Here is a 20,234-nt window from a genome sequence, read left to right on the forward strand (position 1 = left end):
ACAGAGTTTCGCTCTTGTTGCCCAGGCTGGAGTGTAGTGGTGCGACCTCGGCTCACTGCAACCTCTGCCTCCTAGGTTCCAGCGATTCTCCTGCCTCAGCCTCCCAAGGAGCTGGGATTACAGGCACATGCTACCACGCCCAGCTAATTTTTTGTATTTATAGTAGAGACAGGGTTTTACCACGTTGGCCAGACTGGTCTCGAACTCCTGACCTCAGGTGATCTGCCTGCCTCGGCCTCCCTACGTGCTGGGATTACAGGCGTGAGCCACCACATCTGGCCCAGATTCAAGACTTTTAAACATAAGACCTGACACTAGAAGAAAACATAGGAAAAATGCTTCAGGACATTGATCTAGGCAAAGATTTTATGGCTAAGACCTCAAAAACACAGACAGCAAAAACAAAAATAGACAAATGGAGCTATATTAAGCCAAAAAACCTTCTGCACAGCAAAGGGAACAATCAACAGAGTTAAGTGACAACCTGTTGAATGGGAGAAAATATTTGCAAACTATTCATCTTATAAGGAACTAATACCCAGAATATACAAAGAATTCAACTCAATACTAAAAAAAGAAAACTCATTTAAAAAGCGGAAAAAGGACATGGATAGACATTCCTCAAATAGCTAACAGGTATATGAAAAAATGTTCCTGACAGGGCGCGGTGGCTCATGCCTATAATCCTGGCACTTTGGGAGGCCAAGGCAGGTGGATCACGAGGTCAAGAGTTCGAGACCAGCCTGACCAACATGGTGAAACCCCGTGTCTACTAAAAATACAAAAATTAGCTGGGCATGGTGGTGCCTGCCTGTAATCCCAGCTACTCTGGAGGCTGAGGGAGGAGAATCACTTGAACCTGGAAGGCGGAGGTTGCAGGGAGCCGAGATCACATCACTGCACTCCAGCCTGGGCGACAGAACGAGACTTCATCTCAAAAAAAAAAAAAAAAAGTTCTGTATCACTAACCATCAGGGAAATGCAAATCAAAACCACAATAAGATATTATGTTACCCCACTTGGAATGGCTGCTATTAAAAAGACAAAAAATAACAGATGCTGGTAAGAATGCAGAGAAAAGGGAAATCTCATATGCTGTTGGTGGGAATGTAAATTAGTACAGCTACTATAAAAAACAGTTGGAGATTTCTCAAAAAATTAAAAATAGAACTACCACACGATCCTGCAATCCCACTACTAGGTATTAATCCAAAGGAAAAGAAATTAGTATAAAAGACTACCTGCATTCACATGTTTGTTTCAGCATTATACACAATAGGAAAGATACGGAATTAACCTAAGTGTCTATAAATCAACAAATGGATAGAGAAAATGTGGTGTATATACCACATATACACAAGGGAAATCTATTTGGCCATAAAAAAAGAATGAAATCATGTCATCTGCAGCAACATGGATAGAACTGAGGGTCATTATGTTAAGTGAAATAAGCCAGGCACAAAAAGACAAATACCACATGTTCTCGCTTTTATGTGAGAGTTGATCTCACGAAGCGAGAGTATAAAATTATAGATGGCTGAAAAGAGTGGGAGGTGGGACTGAAGAGAGATTAATGGGTATAAACTTACTGTAAGAAGATTAAAAATTCTAATGTTCATTAACAGAGTGGAGTGACTATAGTTAGCAACAACGTATTTTACATTTCTAGGTAGCTAGAAGAGAGGATCTGAAATGTTCCCAACACATAGAAATGATAAATACCCAAGGTGATGGACACCCCAAATACTCTGACTTAATAATTACTCATTCTATGCATGAAACAAATAATCACATATACCCAATAAATGTAAAAATATGTAGCAATTAAACATTTTTTTAAAAACAGAAATACAGGCTGGGCACCGAGGTGGGCAGATCACTTGAGGCCAAGAGTTCGAGACCAGCCTGGCCAACATGGCAAAACTCAGTCTCTACTAAAAAATACAAAACTCTGCGGGGCATGGTGGCAGGCACCTGTAATCCCAGCTACTCGGGAGACTGAGGCAGGAGAAACTTTAACCCGGGAGGCGGAGGTTGCAATGAGCCGAGATCACGCCACTGCACTCCAGCCTGGGTGACACAGCAAGACTCCATCTCAAAAACAAACAAACAACAACAACAAAAAATTAAAAGAAAAATACAAATCCAAATAAAAACAGAGATAAGTTACAAATTCAGCTGTTAAAGAAGAGCTTGTTCATGTATATTTTTAAATAGATAATGGTAAGTAACAAATTCCTGCAATATTAGGTTCCTGGATACATTTAAAATAATGCTGATGCAGTTTCATTTTAAAATGTCATTACAGTTGTCCCACAGTTTCCACAGGGACCCCTAGCAGATAACCAAAATCCACAGATCTTTAAGTCCTTTATATAAAATAGCATGGTATTTGCACATAACCTATGCACATCTTCTGGTATACTTTTAATCATCTCTAGATTACTGATAATATCTAATACAATGTAGATCCTACATAAACAGTTATTATACTGTATTTGTTATTTTTTTTCCATTGTATATTTTTTATTGTTTTTTTCCCTCAAATTTTCTCAATCTGTGCTTGGTTGAATCCAACCAAGATGCAGAACCTGGAGATGTGAAGGACTGACTGTATTTATAACACACCAAAAATGATAGAATTAGCACTTTTTAAAACTTGTAGTGAAAAAGGTTTTAGATGTCACCCAAAGCTCTTAGATGCTCTTGCAAAGCATGTGCAACGGAGTAGATAGCTATTTTCTTTTTGTGTGCAGTTCTATGAATTTTTTTTTTTTTTGAGACGGAGTCTTGCTCTGTCGCCCAGGCTGGAGTGCAGTGGCGCAGTCTCGGCTCACTGCAAGCTCCGCCTCCCGGGTTCACGCCATTCTCCTGCCTCAGCCTCTCTGAGTAGCTGGGACTACAGGCGCCCGCCACCACGCCCGGCTTATTTTTTTTTGTACATTTAGTAGAGACAGGATTTCACCGTGGTCTCGATCTCCTGACCTCGTGATCCGCCCGCCTCGGCCTCCCAAAGTGCTGGGATTACAAGCGTGAGCCACCGCGCCCGGCCAGTTCTATGAATTTTAATGCATGAACAGATTTATGGACTCACCACCTGCTTGTACAGGACACAGAGTAGATACATGTCCCTCGTGCTATCCCTTTAGAGTCACATCCTCTTCCCACATACACAGCTTTCAGAAATTTTTTTAGGAAGTATGTGAACAAAAAAAAAGTAATAAGGACACTGCTATATGACACTAACTAGCATGACTTCGTAGTCCAATTTCTAAGGCTTTAAATTTTCAATGAAATTCTAGTTCACTTACTAATATAAATAATGCCAAAAATATCCAATAAGCAACTCACAGTGCCTTGCAGTCAAGACTTGCATTTCTCCACAATATCCACAGAGGATGATATAGTCTAATTTCACTACCTGCATCTTTAGACAGAATGGTTAGTAATATTGGAGAGTATTAAAAGACCCCAGAATTAGAATTCTCTCCCATTTTCTGCTTGCCTAATTCTTTCAGAGAGTTGAGAGTTAGAAATGAAAATCATAAAATAGAAATGAAATATCAGTGTAACACAAACAGGAGTAAACCCTTTTGCCCAAAAATGGGGTTTTAATAGTCTTTCACCAGGCATACCACCACTATGGGAAACAGTAACAGTTGAAGACTAAGAGACTGGCCGGGTGCAGTGTCTCACGCTTGTAATGCCAGCACTTTGGGAGGCCGAGGCGGGCGGATCACAAGGTCAGGAGATCAAGACCATCCTGACTAACACAGTGAAACCCCGTCTCTACCAAAAATGCAAAAAATTAGCTGGGCGTGGTGGTGGGTGCCTGTAGTCCCAGCTACTCGGGAGGCTGAGGCAGGAGAATGGAGTGAACCCGGGAGGCGGAGCTTGCAGTGAGCCGAGATCGCACCACTGCACTCTAGCCTGGGTGACAGAGCAAGACTCTGTCTCAAAAAAAAAAAAAAAAAGACTAAGAGACATTAAACAGGTATGAGAAACATAAGTGGGGAAAGTCAAATACAGGAAATAACCTGAGGTAGTTCTTGTTGAATTATTTAAGAACAACATTTTAATTCTATCCAACTCTATAGAAAAGCCTATGTCTTTATCCATTTTCACTGCAATAACATAATGCCACAGATTGGGTAATTTTTAAAGAATGTAGGGCTGACACAATGACTCATGCTTGTAATCCCAATACTTTGGGAGGCTGAGTTGAGGCCAGAAGTTTCAGACCAGACTGAACAACAAAAAAGTGAGATCTCTACAAAATATTAAAAAATTGGCTGGGCAGAGTTACGTGTGCCTATAGTCCCAGCTACTCGGGAGGCTGAGGTGGGAGGAGCTTGAGTCCAGGATTTCAAGGCTGCAGTGAGCTATCATCACTACACTGCACTCCAGCCTGGGTGACAGAGAGATTCTGTCTCAAAAAACAAAACAACAACAACAAAACATGTTTATTTGGCTCACAGTTCTAGAGACCAGGAGTCCAAGGGCATAGCACCAACATCTGGTGAAGGTCATCCCATGGCAGGAGGCATCATATGGTGAGAGAGCATACTCAACAGTACTCATCCTTTCATCTGGAGCCAAATTCTGAAATAACTAACCCACTCCCCCATGATAATGAGATTAATCCATTCATGAGGGTGGAGCCCTCATGACCTAATTACCTCTTAAAGATCCCACCTCCTACTACTTTTTCAACAGCAATTAAGTTTCCAACATGCAAGCTTTGGGGGACATAATCAAACCATGGCAACCTGGTAACAAAGGAAGATTATTTTAGTCATTGTGACCAAACATTAAAGAATACTTTTTTTTTTTTTTGAGTCAGTCTTACTCTGTCACCCAGGCTGGAGTGCAGTGGCGCAATCTAGGCTCACTGCAACCTCTGCCTCCCGTGTTAAAGTGATTCTCCTGCCTCAGCTTCCCGAGTAGCTCGGATTACAGGCCCACGTCACCATGCCCGGCTAATTTTTGTATTTGTATTTATTTATTTATTTTGAGAGGGAGTCTCGCTCTGTCACCCAGGCTGGAATGCAGTGGCACGATCTCAGGTCACCGCAACCTCCACCTCCAGGGTTCAAGCAATTCTCCTGCTTCAGCCTCCCAAGTAGCTGGGATTACAGGCACCCGCCACCATGCCCAGCTAATTTTTGTATTTTTAGTAGAGACAGGGTTTCACCATCTTGGCCAGTCTGGTCTCAAACTCCTGACCTCAGGTGATCTGTCCGCCTCGGCCTCTCAAAATGCTGGGATTACAGGCATAAGTCACTGTGCTCAGCCTAATTTTTGTATTTTTTAGTAAAGACAGGGTTTCACCACGTTGGCCAGGCTACTCTCAAACTCCTGACCAAAGTGTTGGGATTACAGGCGTGAGCCACCTCGTCTGGCAATAATACCTTTCTTAAAAAAATAATAATAATCCCCAACATAGTTGTATTTAGAATTAAATGAAAAGTGGGAACTTAAATAATTTGTATTAGCATAATTAATAAAAACAGAAATCCTCATTCACTGAAAAAACTCTGAGCAACTATTCTGACCAGGAGGCTGCAGTTCTAATACGACTGGTGATTGCCTTTGTAACTATTGGCCGTCTGTGCAAAATCACACTGATGATTTTACTAACCTATTAACAACAATATGCCAGATTTTATACCCCACTTATAGTAGGATTTTACTGTTAGCTACATACTAGTGGGAATACAAAACCAAAAGACACAGAAATTCTACTCTCAAGGAGCTTAATCTACATTAGAGATTTCGCTAGAGTAAGTTCATTTTACACTGTTATGAAATATAGTATGTAATTAATTATGCTACATGTAGGTATAAAGAAATATAAACAAAATTCTTTAAGGAACTCTGTGAAACCTCAAAGAATGACTTTCTTTTAAAGAGACAGGGTCTCACTGTCACCCAGCTTCAGTGCAGTGGCATCATCATAGCTCAAGTTGGAGTACAGTGGCATGATCATGGCTTACTACAACCTCAAACTCCGAGGCTCCAGCAATCCTCCCGCCTCAGCCTCCCAAGTAGTTGGGACTATAGGCACTTGCCACCATGCCCAGCTAATTATTTTATGTTTTTGTAGAGATGGGGTCTCACTCTGTTGTCCAAACCCCTTGCCTCAAGCAATCCTCCCACCTTGGCCTCCCAGTGCTAGGATTACAGACATGAGCCACCACGACTAGTCTGACTTTTCATGTCCATGTTTTCATGTATCCAGGAAACTCTTGCCTAATTTATTTCTTCATTTTTGAAAAAGAATAAAATCACTGATGGGAGAAAAAACTCAAAACTAACCACCATTTAACCACTGGTCAAAAGTGTTTCTTATTGATTAGATTATTTCCCCATGAACAAAAGGGGGAAAAAATGGAAAAAATCCCAATGTATACCACAAATAAGTACATTTGTCCTTACCGAAGGTAGTCACAGAGCTAGAGCCCAAAATAATTCATGGCAAAGTACAAAGCAAATAAATTCACTTTAAAAATCTTAAATAACAGATTATCAGCATTTTCAAATAACAAAGACTAGAATTAAAAGTTGGTATATGCTACACTTCAAGAAAAGGAAATTCCTTAATTAGGTGTTGTCCTAGGGAAGATTATAAAGTAGGCCTTGATTGGCAGGCACCCTCCTTTACTGATCTCTTGCTGAATTTGTCCTACTATCTATTAACCCTTCATGATACCTCTATCACTCTCTGTATACACACATACACAAATGTGTATGTGTATGCACACTGTCCTAAGTCAGTCTTTTTCAATCTAAAGACTGAAGTGACTTTATCTTTGATTGCTGAGTGGTTAACAGGAGAAAGAGAATGAATTCCATTGATTTTACCTACACAGGAGCTAAATGTTGAGGGTGTTTATTCATCCAGGGCAAGGTCTGTGGTCTAGAGCCTTAGAATGTAAAGATAATCTGATAAATAACTTGTACTAAGATGTTAATATACAAAAAATGGTTCTCAATCTCCCTGACCATAGAAATATTTATATCTTAATAGGATACGGAGTTAAAAATAAAACCAATTTCACCCAAAAAGAGAATTTTAGGCATTAACAAGAAGGCAAGGAGACACTGCTGATATTCCTCAAATTATGCAAGAAAGCCTATTCTATCCCTCTTATAAATATATACGGCCTAAAAGTGGCAAATCTCTTCTGAAGATACTAAATTAACAGGGATACACAAATGTCCACCCAGAATATTATGTGGTACTTTGCACTGTAAAATATAGATACAATAAGCCCTGAGTATTTATAAACTATTAAAAATCATAAGTTCGGCCAGGCACAGTGGCTCACGCTTGTAATCCCAGCACTTTGAGAGGCTGAGGCGGACGGATCACTTGAGGCCAGGAGTTCGAGACAAGCCTGGCCAATATGGCAAAACACTGTCTTTACTAAAAATACAAAAATTAGCTGGGCTTGGTGGCGGGCGCCTGTAGTCCCAGCTACTCAGGAGGCTTAGGCAGGCGAATCGCTGGAACCCGGGAGGCGGAGGTTGCAGCGAGCGGAGATCATGCCATTGCACTCCAGCCCGGGCGACAAGAGTGAAACTCGGCCTCGAAAACAAAAACAAAAAATAAGTTAACAGAGAAGTCTTCATTCTACATACATTCTTCCAAAACTATCAAGAAGTATTTTGAAAGTATGTTTTAGGAAATAGCTCATACAATTAGAATAACATAACCACAAACATTAAAGTTAGAAAGGCTGTATTTTTTTTTTGAGACGGAATCTTGCTCTGTCACCAGGTTGGAGTGCAATGGCGCGATCTCAGCTCACTGCAACCTCCATCTCCCTGGTTCAAGCAATTCTCCTGCCTCAGCCTCTCTAGTAGCTGGGATTACAGGCACATGCCACCACGCCCAGCTAACTTTTGTATTTTTAGTAGAGAGGGGGTTTTACCATGTTGGCCAGGATGGTCTCGATCTCCTGACCTCGTGATCCACCCACCTTGGCCTCCCAAAGTGCTGGGATTACAGGTGTGAGCCACCATGCCCAGCCAGAAAGGCTTTTAATAGCTTTTTAGAACAACAATTTACTTTGTCCCAAACAATACCAAGCTAATTATTTTAGGCAGAGAATCTACGGATCAAAAGAGTCTTAAGATAATGGATCAATTCCATTGGACATATTATTAAGTATTATATCAATTATTAAATGTATCATTGTGATGTGTAGATCTTACCTGGATATTAATTTTAAAAGCTGAAAAAGAATGAGATTTGAACACTGACTGGATGTGACTATATAAAAGCAAAACATACAAATTTTTTAAAGGAATAATTACAATGCCACCTACCTTCTCAAGAAAACCCTGAAGTATGATACTGTTACTTGCAATAAAAAGAAAATGGTTTCTGGCCGGGTGCGGTGGCTCATGCCTTTAATCCCAGCACTTTGGGAGGCCGAGGTGGGCGGATCACGAGGTCAGGAGATCAAGACCATCCTGGCCAACATGGTGAAACTCCGTCTCTACTAAAAATACAAAAAGTAGCCGGGCGTGGTGGTGGGTGCATGTAGTCCCAGCTACTCAGGAGGCTGAGGCAGAAGAATCACTTGAACCCAGGAGGCGGAGGCTGCAGTGAGCCGAGATCGTGCCACTGCACTCCAGCCTGGGTGAAAGAGCAAGACTCTGTCTCCAAAAAAAAAAAAAAGGTTTCAAATATACTGGTAAGGCTGGGGCGCGGTGGCTCACGCCTGTAATCCCAGCACTTTGGGAGGCCAAGGCAGGCAGACCACCTGAGGTCGGGAGTTCGAGACCAGCCTGACCAACATGGAAAAACTCTGTCTCTACTAAAAATACAAAAAACTAGCCAGGCGTGGTGGCGCATGCCTGTAATCCCAGCTACTCGGGAGGCCAATACTTTGAAATATATATATATGTGTGTATACATATATATACATATATATGTATATATATATGTATGTGCGTATATATGAATGACTACTGGTTCATATTATTTCAGCCCAGGGGCAGTCTTAAAACCTTCTACAATTTTTTTATACCCCTCAAATTTTCTATTGGGGCTGAGCACAGTGGCTTACACCTATAATCCCAGCCCTTTGGGAGGTTCAGGTGGGCTGATCACTTGAGGTTAGGAGTTTGAGACCTCAAAGTGTTGGCGCATGCCTGTAATCCCAGGTACTCAGAAGGCTGAGGCAGGAGAATCACTGGAACCTGGGAGGTGGAGGTTGCAGTGAGGCCAGATCGTGCCACTGCACTCCAGCCTGGGTGACAGAGCAGAGACTCTGTCTCAAAAAAAAAAAAAAAAATAATAATAATAATAATTCTATTGGTTCTAAGCAAAAAGGAGAAAGAGAAATATAATTATAAGGGTGCTTATCCCCTGACCTTTTAGTGTCTTTCCCCCGTGGAATTTTTAGTTTTTTTTAAAAAATTATATTTTAAAATACAGACTAGGTCTTGCCATGTTGCCCAGGCTGATCCTGAACTCCTGGCCTCAAGCAATCCTGTTGCTTCATCCTCCCAAAGTACTAGGATTACAGGCATGAGCTACTATGCCCGGCTGAAATTTCTTAGAGCACTTTTTATTTCAAAAGCAGGAGAAAAGATATGAGTTAGTTATGTTTTTAGCAGAAATGGGTAAGGTACCAAACATAGCCACAATAGCAATAGGATGTCAATGCCAGAGAGAGAAAATAAAGAGGGGCAAGATGTTAGACCAGGCTGACAGCTAGCTCCTTTACCCTTTTCCCTGGTCCCCTTGAATGGGTCCTCTGTTCCCTGCCCTGCCCAGAACAGAAAAGCCACCACCAGTCACTTGGAACTGGCAGAGACCAGACTTCCATTGCCAAGAATGTTTCACAATAATAAAAGCTTAGTTAACATCTGAAGGCTTAATTAGAATATTACAACAGACAAGTCTGAAGTTACCTAAATGAAATAAATGAGCTACTTTCAGGGTAGGATAGTGGGGGAACCACTCTCCTTAAATGGATGTCCTTAAGGGAGAAAATATCTAGCTCTTAATTTTAGTCTCTTAGCAGACAGATATCCTAGGGAGGTTTTACTACTGTCTGGCATGCCACTGTCTTGTAAGTCTAATAAATGAGAATGTGAGCTCATGCCCTAGGCAGTGAGACTAAAGGCTGATGAAAGGGAATGATGAAGCAAATTAACAAAGAAGACTGCATGCTAGACTGCTAGACAAGTAGACACATTCTTCTTTTTTTTTTGGGAGGGGGGTGGGGGTATGAAGGCTCCTTCTGTCGGCCAGGCTGGAGTACAATGGTACGATCTCGGCTCACTACAACCTCTGTCTCCCGGGCTCAAGCAATTCTCCTGCCTCAGCCTCCCAAGTAGCTGGGATTACAGGTGTGTGCCACCACGCCTGGCTAATTTTTGTATTTTTAGTAGAGATGGGTTTTCACCATGTTGGCCAGGCTAGTCTCAACTCCTGACCTCAAGTGACCCGCCTGCCTCGGCCTCCCAAAGTGCTGGGATTACAGATGTGAGCCACCATAACTGGCCAAGTAGACACATTCTTACCACAGTCTCTACAGTCACGAGTTCGTTAGTGGGGGCGGTGGGAGGGTGGGGATGGTTAATGGGTACAGAAAAATAGAATAAATAAGATCTAGTATTTGATAGCACAACAGGGTGACTCTAGTTAATAATAATTTAACCATACATTTTGAAATAACTAAAAGAGTATAACTGGATTGTTTGCAACATAAAGTATAAATGCTTGAGGTGATAGATACCCCATTTTCCCAATGTTTAACTGGATACTCTATTATACATTGTATTCCTATATTAAAATATCCTATATACCCCATAAATAGATACACTATGTACCCACAAAAAAATTTTAAAAAGTTTCTAAGAAATTGATCAAAATCAATCACTCCTTTTTAACTATATGCATAAAAGGTTGTTATAAAGTTCTATTTATATTTTGGGAGCTGAAGGCAAATATCTAGCATATTCAAGTGCTGTTCAAGAAAACAAAAATAATAAGGCTTTTATTAGCAGCAGTCAGTATTCGCTCTTAGTGTTGTTACACATTCTTTTTTTTTTTTTTTTTTCCCAGACAGATTCTCATTCTGTCACCCAGGCTGGAGTGCAGAGGTGCCATCTTGGCTCACTGCAACCTCCGCCTCACAGGTTCAAGCAATTCTCCTGCCTCAGCCTCCCAAGTGGCTGGGATTACAGGTGCCCGCCACCATGCCTGGCTAATTTTTGTATTTTTAGTAGAGATGGGGTTTTGCCATGTTGGTCAGGCTGGTCTCGAACTCCTGACCTCAGATGATCCACCCACCTCGGCCTCCCAAAGTGCTGGGATTACAGGCATGAGCTAACACGCACAGCCAAGTGTTGTTACATTTTCTTATCCTAAGAAAACCATTAACAGGTACACTTTTTTTTTTTAAATAAAACCTTGCTTTTGATATCCAACACTTAAGAGAGTGAATCAATCAATAGAAGAGGAAGACTTAATTTAACTCCCTAGCCTAGGAGAGATGAGCAAGTGAGGAGCAGGTTCCTATTTCTGACAAGAAGAACAGGGATTAAAAACAATGTGAGAAATAAACAAAAAAACAAGCCAATAAACACTGTCAGACCACTGAACCCTAGTTGCAAGCCAGGCTGCTACACTAAGCATCCTGATTATTCCAAAGATGCCCCGAGATTCAAGCCAGCCCTTCTGGCCTCTGCCAAAGAGGCACAGAAACAGCCAAGTCAAGTTCCAAGAATAGTCATGGCATACCATCCCCCTCCAACTACAGTCATCCTCAGGGAGATTGTTTCTGGGAGTATCTTGCCCTAGGACTAACAGCAGAAGTCAGGAGGGGAGTCAGTTGTTACTACTGTTTCCTTCCTTATCCAACAAAACTTCAAGAAACAGTAGATTAAGGAACCTGGGATTTAACCACAATTAATTCATTTAATTTGATAACAATTAATTCATTTAATTGGGGGTGGTAAAACAGCCACCTCTTTTGTAAATCTAGTATTTCAGGGACTATCTGGGAAACCACAGGTGCTAAAATAAACTTTTAAAATACTTAAGAATAAAAAGTGGACAGTCCTTTTCTGCAAAGTTAGACTATGTACTAAGAGGTTATGAAACCAGTATAAAAGCAGCTTTTTGGATGGAGAATAAGAACTTCTCATACCTCAGTCATCAGTAACCAAGGGAAAAATTGCTATTAAAATTTATTTTCCTTAATGAATTATGGTCCATTTGGGCATCATAGACTTCTAATAGAATACCCACAATACGGGATCCAAGACTCTGGTCTCCCTACTCGTTGTATGTATAAAACATTCTGCTGTGTATTTAAGGTGCTATGTAAATACGCCTATACTAATATTTCTGCAGGGATATAATTACACAAAATGGAATACACAAATTTTGGTAATGAAAGTTTCAAGTTCTGACATGCCAAAATTCTACTGAAAGTAACAACTATATTAAAGCTTGTAGTGGCCAGGTACAGCAGCTCACGCCTGTAATCCCAGCACTTTGGGAGGCTGAGGTGGATAGATCACTTGAGGTAAGGAGTTCGAGACCAGCCTGGTCAACATGGTTTGAAACCCTGTCTGCACTAAAAATACAACAATTAGCTGGGTGTGGTGGCACGCACCTGCAGTTCCAGCTACTTGAGAGGCCAAGGTAAGAGGATTGCTTGCTTGAACCCGGGAGGCGGAGGCTGCAGTGAGCCGAGATCCCGCCACTGCATTCCAGACTGGGTGACAGAGCAAGACTCTGCCTCAAAAAAAAAAAAAAAAAAATTATTCGTGTAAGAAATCTTTAGAGTATGCAGATTCATGCTCCAAAAACCCAAGGCATTTTTAGTAAGCTTATAGTTTCCTTGTCCACTGTTTCAACTAAATGACCTTATAACTAAAATTAGGAACAGAGAGAATAAAAATTTATGGCAAAAGTATCAAGATCTGGACTTTAAAAAGTAAGAACATAGGGCGGGCATGGTGGCTCATGCCTGTAATTCCAGCACTTTGGGAGGCCAAGGCAGGTGGATCACTTGAGGCCAGGAGTTCAAGACAAGCCTGGCCAACATGGTGAAACCCCGTCTCTACTAAAAATACAAAAATTAGCTGAGTGTGGTGGGCTGGGACGGGGTGCCTGTAATCCCAGCTACTCGGGAGGCCGAAGTAGGAGAATTGCTTGAACCCGGGATGTGGAGGTTGCAGTGAGTTGAGGAGCCATGATCATGCCACTGCATTCCAGCGTGGGCGACAGAGCAAGACTCTGTCTCAAGAAAAGGAAGAACATCTAAAATAAAGCCTTCTTATAGGAACAAATAATGTTAATACCCACTGAACAAGTCATTAAATCTGAGGAATACCCAGATTACATAACTTTTGACGTCAGAGTATAAAAGAAAAGGAGCATTGATAAAACAGTGGAAATTAGGAAACACAACTACATTAACGATAGTTACATCCTAAGCAGGAATACAATTTAATGAGTCACCAGTTTAAAATGTGCAAAACTCAGACCTAGAAGGGTAAGGCTTATATAATGTTGTCCAATTATTTAAAGTGCTCAGATAATTCCTCCACATGAGGATTAACTCTGCAATTCTAAGCTTCCTATCCAACATCCCAATCCCATAATAGGCAATCACATTATACTAATTATGACTGTCATGATTTATACTCATTGGAATACTGATTATTTCACAAGTCAAGTGTCTAAGCAATTTTGACCTTGAAAAGGCAAGAAAATGAAATTTAAAAGCCAGAGATATTCAATATATAACATTATATAATGTAAATATTAGGAAACAAGAACAACAGCTATCTTAAAGGTTTTTTTTTTTGTAATAGAAAGTACCTAGGAAGAACAGGCCCAGAGTTAGGGGGTACTAAGGTAAATAAGACATGGTCCCTGGCCCTCAAGAACCTCATGTACTAATATGGGAAAAACAAAAAAGTAAATCAGCTATTATAATACAGAGATATATGTTTTTGGTATCATAGAGCAAAAGTGTCTACTAGGATACACAAAAAGCAGAGAAGGCCTCTTGAAAGAGGATTCTTGGCCTGAGTCTTAAAGGAAACTCAAGAATTAGCCACTGAATAAAAGCAAGTTAGCATGTAAAATAGTACAACTGTGATATATATTAATACTATATTCTTTCATTCAAGAAATATTTCTTGGCTGGGCATAGTGGCTCATGCTTGTAATACCAGGACTTTGGAAGGGCGAGGCAGGGGGATGGCTTGAGGTCAGGGGTTCAAGAACAGCCTGCACAACATGGCGAAATGCTCTCTCTACTAAAAATACAAAAAAAAAAAAAATTAGCCAGGTGTGGTGGCACACGCCTGTCATCCCAGCTACCTGGGAGGCTGAGGTGAGAGGATCACTTGAGCCTAGGGAGGTTGAGGCTGCAGTGAGCCATGTACTCCAGCCTGGGTGACAGACTGAGACCCTGTCTCAAAAAAAAAAAAAAAGGGGGGGGGAATACTTCTGGACCACCTACTGTATGCCACAGACAGGCTATATTTACAGGCCCACCTGTACTTTAGTATGGCTACAGCCTCAGGAGCATGTATGAGATTGGGAATGCACCAAATTATGAAAGCCTTGGATGCTCTGTTAAGGAGTTTGGACCTCACTCTAAAGATGGTAAGAAATCAATAAAGGGCCGGGCGCAGTGGCTCACGCTTGTAATCCCAGCACTTTGGGAGGCCGAGGCGGGCGGATCACGAGGTCAGGAGATCGAGACCACGGTGAAACCCCGTCTCTACTAAAAATACAAAAAATTAGCCGGGCGTGGTGGCGGGCGCCTGTAGTCCCAGCTACTCGGAGAGGCTGAGGCAGGAGAATGGCGTGAACCCGGGAGACGGAGCTTGCAGTGAGCCGAGATTGCGCCACTGCACTCCAGCCTGGGCGACAGAGCGAGACTCCGTCTCAAAAAAAAAAAAAAAAGAAATCAATAAAGGCTGGTAAGCAATGAAGCAACAAGATGAGAGTTGTATATACCCTGACTCAGGCTTTCTTATACGTTCCCTCTGAGGAGCTGCCACGAAGGTTCTAGGAGAGGAAGGAGCTGATATGCCCCATGTTTCACAGATACTGCATGAGACTCTGCTGCTAAGGCCTACCACCTCTCTACCCCCATGTTCTATCATCAGACTTCACTAGTGGAATAAAAAGGTCCAGTACCAGTAGCAGGTAGGAAACAGAAAAGTAACGGAGAAGAAAGAGAGTTCCTGTGGCCACGCTGCATAAGGGTCACCTCCAGGGAACTATTCATATTTTAAACAGAATACTATACCAACAAAATAATACTAGAGGATATTAAAACATCTGATAAAGTAAATTTTATGTTGTGTTTATCACAATTTAAAATAATTTTTAAAAGAAAAAATTATCTGAAATTTAGGTGAAACATTTTTCTATTCTGTCATTTAAAATGATAAAGATCAGTTCAGAGTATATTTAATAATAATTCCCCCATTCTTCCTTCACATTTAAAGAATTCTTCCAAGTCCACTCCCTACCACAAAGCTAAATGTGCAAAAATGCAAAAAGCGTGATAATTATTTCACTGGGGGAGAGAAGAGAATCACATCCCAAATGGACAACATCCAATAACCAACTATCCTTTAGACTTGCAATGGTGCAAACTGCCACCAAAAAGAATGCACATGGATTTGGACACATTCTAACAGTACAGCTGTCTGTCCAGGCATGCTGCTGAAAGAACAGTGCATTCCTCCTTGTTCCATCTTCCACCCACCTTAAGCCCCATTATGAAAGGGAGTTTAAACAAAACTATCATATTTAAGCCTCTAATATATGTGTGTTTTCAATAAGATCAGCTAGGTAAAAATAGTGGCAGTAAACCCCTCCAACATTGCCCTGAGATTAGAGTCTGAAGATTTCTGATGAGGAAAATAATTTTGGTAATGTATATTTGTCAAAAGTTTTAATTTGAGATTGCAATCTAGGTGCAAAGATAGGGAAATAAGTTACTTTCAGAAAACTGATATAGTATGGTAGAGGAGTGAGTATTGAGAATCAGAGTAATGGGATCTGAGTCCTAAATAGCTAGCCTATCAGCAGCTTTGTGACCTTGGGAAAACTGCCCAACCTCTCTGAGCTTCAGTTTTCTCATTTATGAAACATGATTAATGATGCTTACACCATCTATATCATGGTGTTGCTGTGAAAAGCAAAGAGCTAAATGTAACCCTAACTCAGCACACTCTAATGCACCCTCTCAATAATCTCAATTTCATGCAACTCTTTTTGAATACCATGTTTTATATTTCCAGCTCATTCTTTCTAATACATAAATTCATATAATCTTGTGACCCCACCAGATATCCCATCTACTGACCGCTATCTTTGAACTATCTTTTTTTAATTTTTATTTTATTTTTGAGACAGAGTCTCACTCTGTCGCCCCGGCTGGAATGCAATGGCGTGATCTCGGCTCACTGCAACTTCTGCCTCCCAGGTTCAAGCAATTCTCCTGCCTCAACCTCCCGAGTAGCTGGGACTATAGGCACGCGCTACCAGGCCCAGCTAATTTTTTTTTTTTTTTTGTATTTTTAGTAGAGACAGGGTTTCACCATGTTGGCCAGGATGATCTTGATCTCCTGACCTCGTGACCCGCCCGCCTCGGCCTCCCAAAGTGCTGGGATTACAGGTGTGAGCCACCGCACCCAGCCTATCTTCAAACTATCTTTTCACTGTTCCTCACCCTGTGAAGTCCTCTCTTCTCTCCTTACCAGCTTAAGTTCCATGGTCCATCATTATAATCACTACTTGGACCTACTTACTTTGCAGAACCACAAGCCGGGTAAATTCAACTATTCTCCTACTCCTAAAGTGAAGGTGGCTGGAGAAAAAAAGCACAAAACCAAGCTGACTGGCCTCACTTTTAACTCAGAACCTTTAGCCTCAAATGAGCCCTTAACACTGGTGATCGTACTGTATTTCTCTAGTCCATTCACTTTCCCACTTTTCTAGACAATTATATGCTCTCCTCTCTTTTCAAACTCCTAATAGCTTCCTTTCTTACTAAGCCAATGACCTGGCTTAGAAAATTAAAGTAATCAGAGAAGATCTTCCAGGGTATTTGACTTTCTGTTTCTGAGCTGTTTCACTTAAGATAATGGCTTCCAGTTCCATCCGATATGTTGCCACAAAAAGACACGATTTCATTCATTTTTATAGCTGAATAGTATTCCATTGTATACAGATATCACATTTTCTTTATCCATTTATCCTTTGATAGATACTCATAAACCTTTTAATGTTAATTGCTAGCTTTATGGTTGTATTTATTATTATTTTGATTTGAATTAACATTTTGCATATTTAAATTTATTTAGGAGAGTTAAGTATGCAGTGTTAGTGGAAACACTTTTGGTTAACAGCTTATAGAACCTTATTAATTTTAACAAGAAGGACCAGTTTGGCTTTGTAGGATATCTGATTTATGGAATATTTTAGGATATTAGGAATATTTTAGGATATCAGTATTTTTTTTTTGAGGTACAGAAAACTGGAAGTGGATTGTCATAGTATTGCTGGTAAGAATCACTGGGGCTCTTGATTTAACAAATAGCTAAGTTTTTTGTTTTTGTTTTTGTTTTGAGACAGTGTCTTACTCTGTCACCCAGGCCAGAGTGCAGTGGCAAGATCACGGCTCATTGCAGCCTTGATATCCTGGGTTCAAATGATCTCCACTCAGCCTCCCAAATAGAGAACTGCATGTTCTCACAAGTGGAAGCTAAATAATGTGTTCACATGGACACAGAGTGTAGAATAGGACACTGGAGACTCAGTGGGTGGGGCGGGAGGTGAGGGATGAGAAATTACTTAATGCATACGACTTACATTCTTACATTATTCAGGTGATGGTTCCACTGAAAGCCCAGACTTCACCACGACGTAACAAAACTGTACTTGTACCACTTAAATTTACAACAACAACAACAAAAACATTAGAAAGTTTAGATAAATATGTATCCCTAGAAAGTACAGGTTGATTTTCACTTAAAGGAAGACAATCACAAGGCTGTTAACCTTCTCAACAAAAAGAGCGCATCTTTCTATGTATGCAGAAAGCACTCAACTCAGGTCAAATAATCACAAAGCAACAATCTAACAAAAAAAGGTAATTCCTGTTTTTTCTCATGCACAACTGAAATGATAAAAAAATTATAATACAAACGTAAGTTAAAACATTGTAGAGCACTAAATCAGAAGCCAGACGACCAAAGTTCTGGTCTTTTCTCTGCCATAACTAGATATGGGAATTTTACTGTTTCCATTTCTTCATCTGTAAAATTAAGGAGCAGGGGAAAAGATCACTCTAAAATTATTTCAGAGTTTTCTGAGCTTCTTCCTGATGAGCAAGGAGACTTGTGGTCTGGTTCTTGGACTTTCCTAGCAGCATGGCCCCTAAATGCCAGTCTCCATTCCCACCTCAAAAGAAGAAACCAAGACCACCTCCTGTTCTGAGACTGGAAGAGACATCATCAGCCTCTCTAGACTTGCCGAAGAAGAGAGAAAAAGAACAGCAGGAAGCAACTGAACATATTGATGAAGTACAAAATGAAATAGACAGGCTTAATGAACTGAGGGAGGAGATTCTGAAAGCAGAACAGAAAATAAACTCTGTCAGCCATTTTTTTCAGAAGAGGTGAGAATTGATGGCCAAAATTCCAAGTTTTGGGGTTACAATGTTTGTCAACCATCCTCAAGTGTCTGCACTGCTTAGGGGGGAGGACGAAGAGGCACTGCATTATCTGACCAAAGGTGAAGTGGCAGAATTTGAAGATACTAAGTCAGGTTACAGAATAGACTTTTATTTTGATGAAAATCCTTCCTTTAAAAATAAATTTCATCTGAATGAGAGTGGTATTCCATCTTCAAAGTCCACTGAAATCAAATGGAAAGCTGGAAAGGATGCGATGAAACATTCAAGTCAAACACAGAATAAAGCCAGCAGGAAGAGGCAGCAGGAGGCACCAGAGAGCTTCTTTATCTGGTTTACTGACCCTTCTGATTCAGGTGCTGATAAGTTAGGAAAGTTCATCAAAGATGACATTTGTCCCATCCCATTACAGTACTACTTGGTTACCGATATGGATGATGAAGAAGGAGAAGATGAGGAGGAGGAAGAGGAAGAAAAGGAAGGATTAGAAGATATTGATGAAGAAGGGGATGAGGAAGATGATAATGAAGGGGAGAAAGGACAGTAGGATGAAGGAGAAGATGACTAATAGAACACTGATGGATTCAACCTTCCTTTTTAAAATTTTCTCCAGTCCCTGGGAGCAAGTTGCAGTCTTTTTTTTTTCCCCTCTTGTGGCTCACTTGCCCTGTTCTTGAGGTCTCTTTTCTATACACCATGATTCTCAACTTATTTGAGGGGTAAATACCTTGAGCAGTATATTATGGGAAAAGAGTCTCTACCACTTTCTGTTCCAAATTCATTTTTATCCCTTCCTGTCTGAACAAAAACTATATGGAATCAACACCACCGAGCTCTGTCGGAAAAAAGAAAAACCTGCTCCCTTCACTCTGCTGGAAGCTGGAGGGTGCTAGGCCCCTGTGCAGTAGTAATAGAATTCTAGCTTCTTTCCTCCTTTCTCTGTATACTGGACTCAGACAGTACACTGTGTCTCTACGTGAATATGGACAGTTAGCATTTACCAATATGCATCTGTCTACTTTCTCTTGTTTAAAAAGGGGGAAGAAAACTTTAAAAAATGGGGTTAGAGAAGGTCAGCAAAGGGTGGATTTGAGATGTTTGGGTGGGTTAAGCGGGCATTTTGACAACATGGCTTCTCTTTTGGCATGTTAAATTGAGATGTCTGACAGACATCCTTGCAATTTAAGGTAATACTTTTAAAATAAATTCTCTCCTAATGATGACTTGAGCCCTGCCACTCAATGGGAGAATCAGCAAAACCTGTAGTATCTTATTTGGAATTGACATTCTCTATTGTAATTTTCACCCTGTTTTTTTTTTTTTTTCTTTTTGTTTCACTGGAAAGATGATGCTCAGTTTTAAAAGTTAAATGTACAAGTTGCTTTGTATAAGTCGCTTTGTTATAATAAAACTAAATGTATTCACAAAGGAAAAAACTTATTTCAGCTCAAACACCTTATGATGCCATGACCCAAAGTGAGGTATGCCATATTACATTTTCTTATTTTAAACAGAAATTAAAAGTAC

The 20,234-nt window shown here is 40.6% G+C and overlaps 1 protein-coding gene and 1 pseudogene across 7 annotated transcripts in view; one reads left to right on the forward strand and one right to left on the reverse strand.

The window, feature by feature from the left end:
* ABL2 (ABL proto-oncogene 2, non-receptor tyrosine kinase) overlaps positions 1-20,234 on the reverse strand; it is a 115,821-nt gene that overhangs the window by 55,352 nt on the left and 40,235 nt on the right. Inside the window, exons 1-2 of one of the 7 annotated variants that reach the window (XM_055255719.2) lie at positions 4,672-4,792; positions 3,352-3,427 (exon numbers count right to left, since the gene is read on the reverse strand). The exons of the other annotated variants lie outside the window; for them this stretch is intronic. Of the exons in view, the coding sequence (XP_055111694.2) occupies positions 3,352-3,427 (76 nt within the window). The 5' untranslated portion in view covers positions 4,672-4,792. Of the gene's footprint in view, positions 1-3,351; positions 3,428-4,671; positions 4,793-20,234 lie in introns of those variants that run through there. 7 annotated transcript variants of the gene reach the window in all.
* LOC129469260 (protein SET-like) lies at positions 18,393-19,275 on the forward strand (annotated as a pseudogene).

This window comes from Symphalangus syndactylus, chromosome 12 (assembly GCF_028878055.3).
Source record: "Symphalangus syndactylus isolate Jambi chromosome 12, NHGRI_mSymSyn1-v2.1_pri, whole genome shotgun sequence".
Classification (NCBI taxonomy): Eukaryota; Metazoa; Chordata; class Mammalia; order Primates; family Hylobatidae; genus Symphalangus; species Symphalangus syndactylus.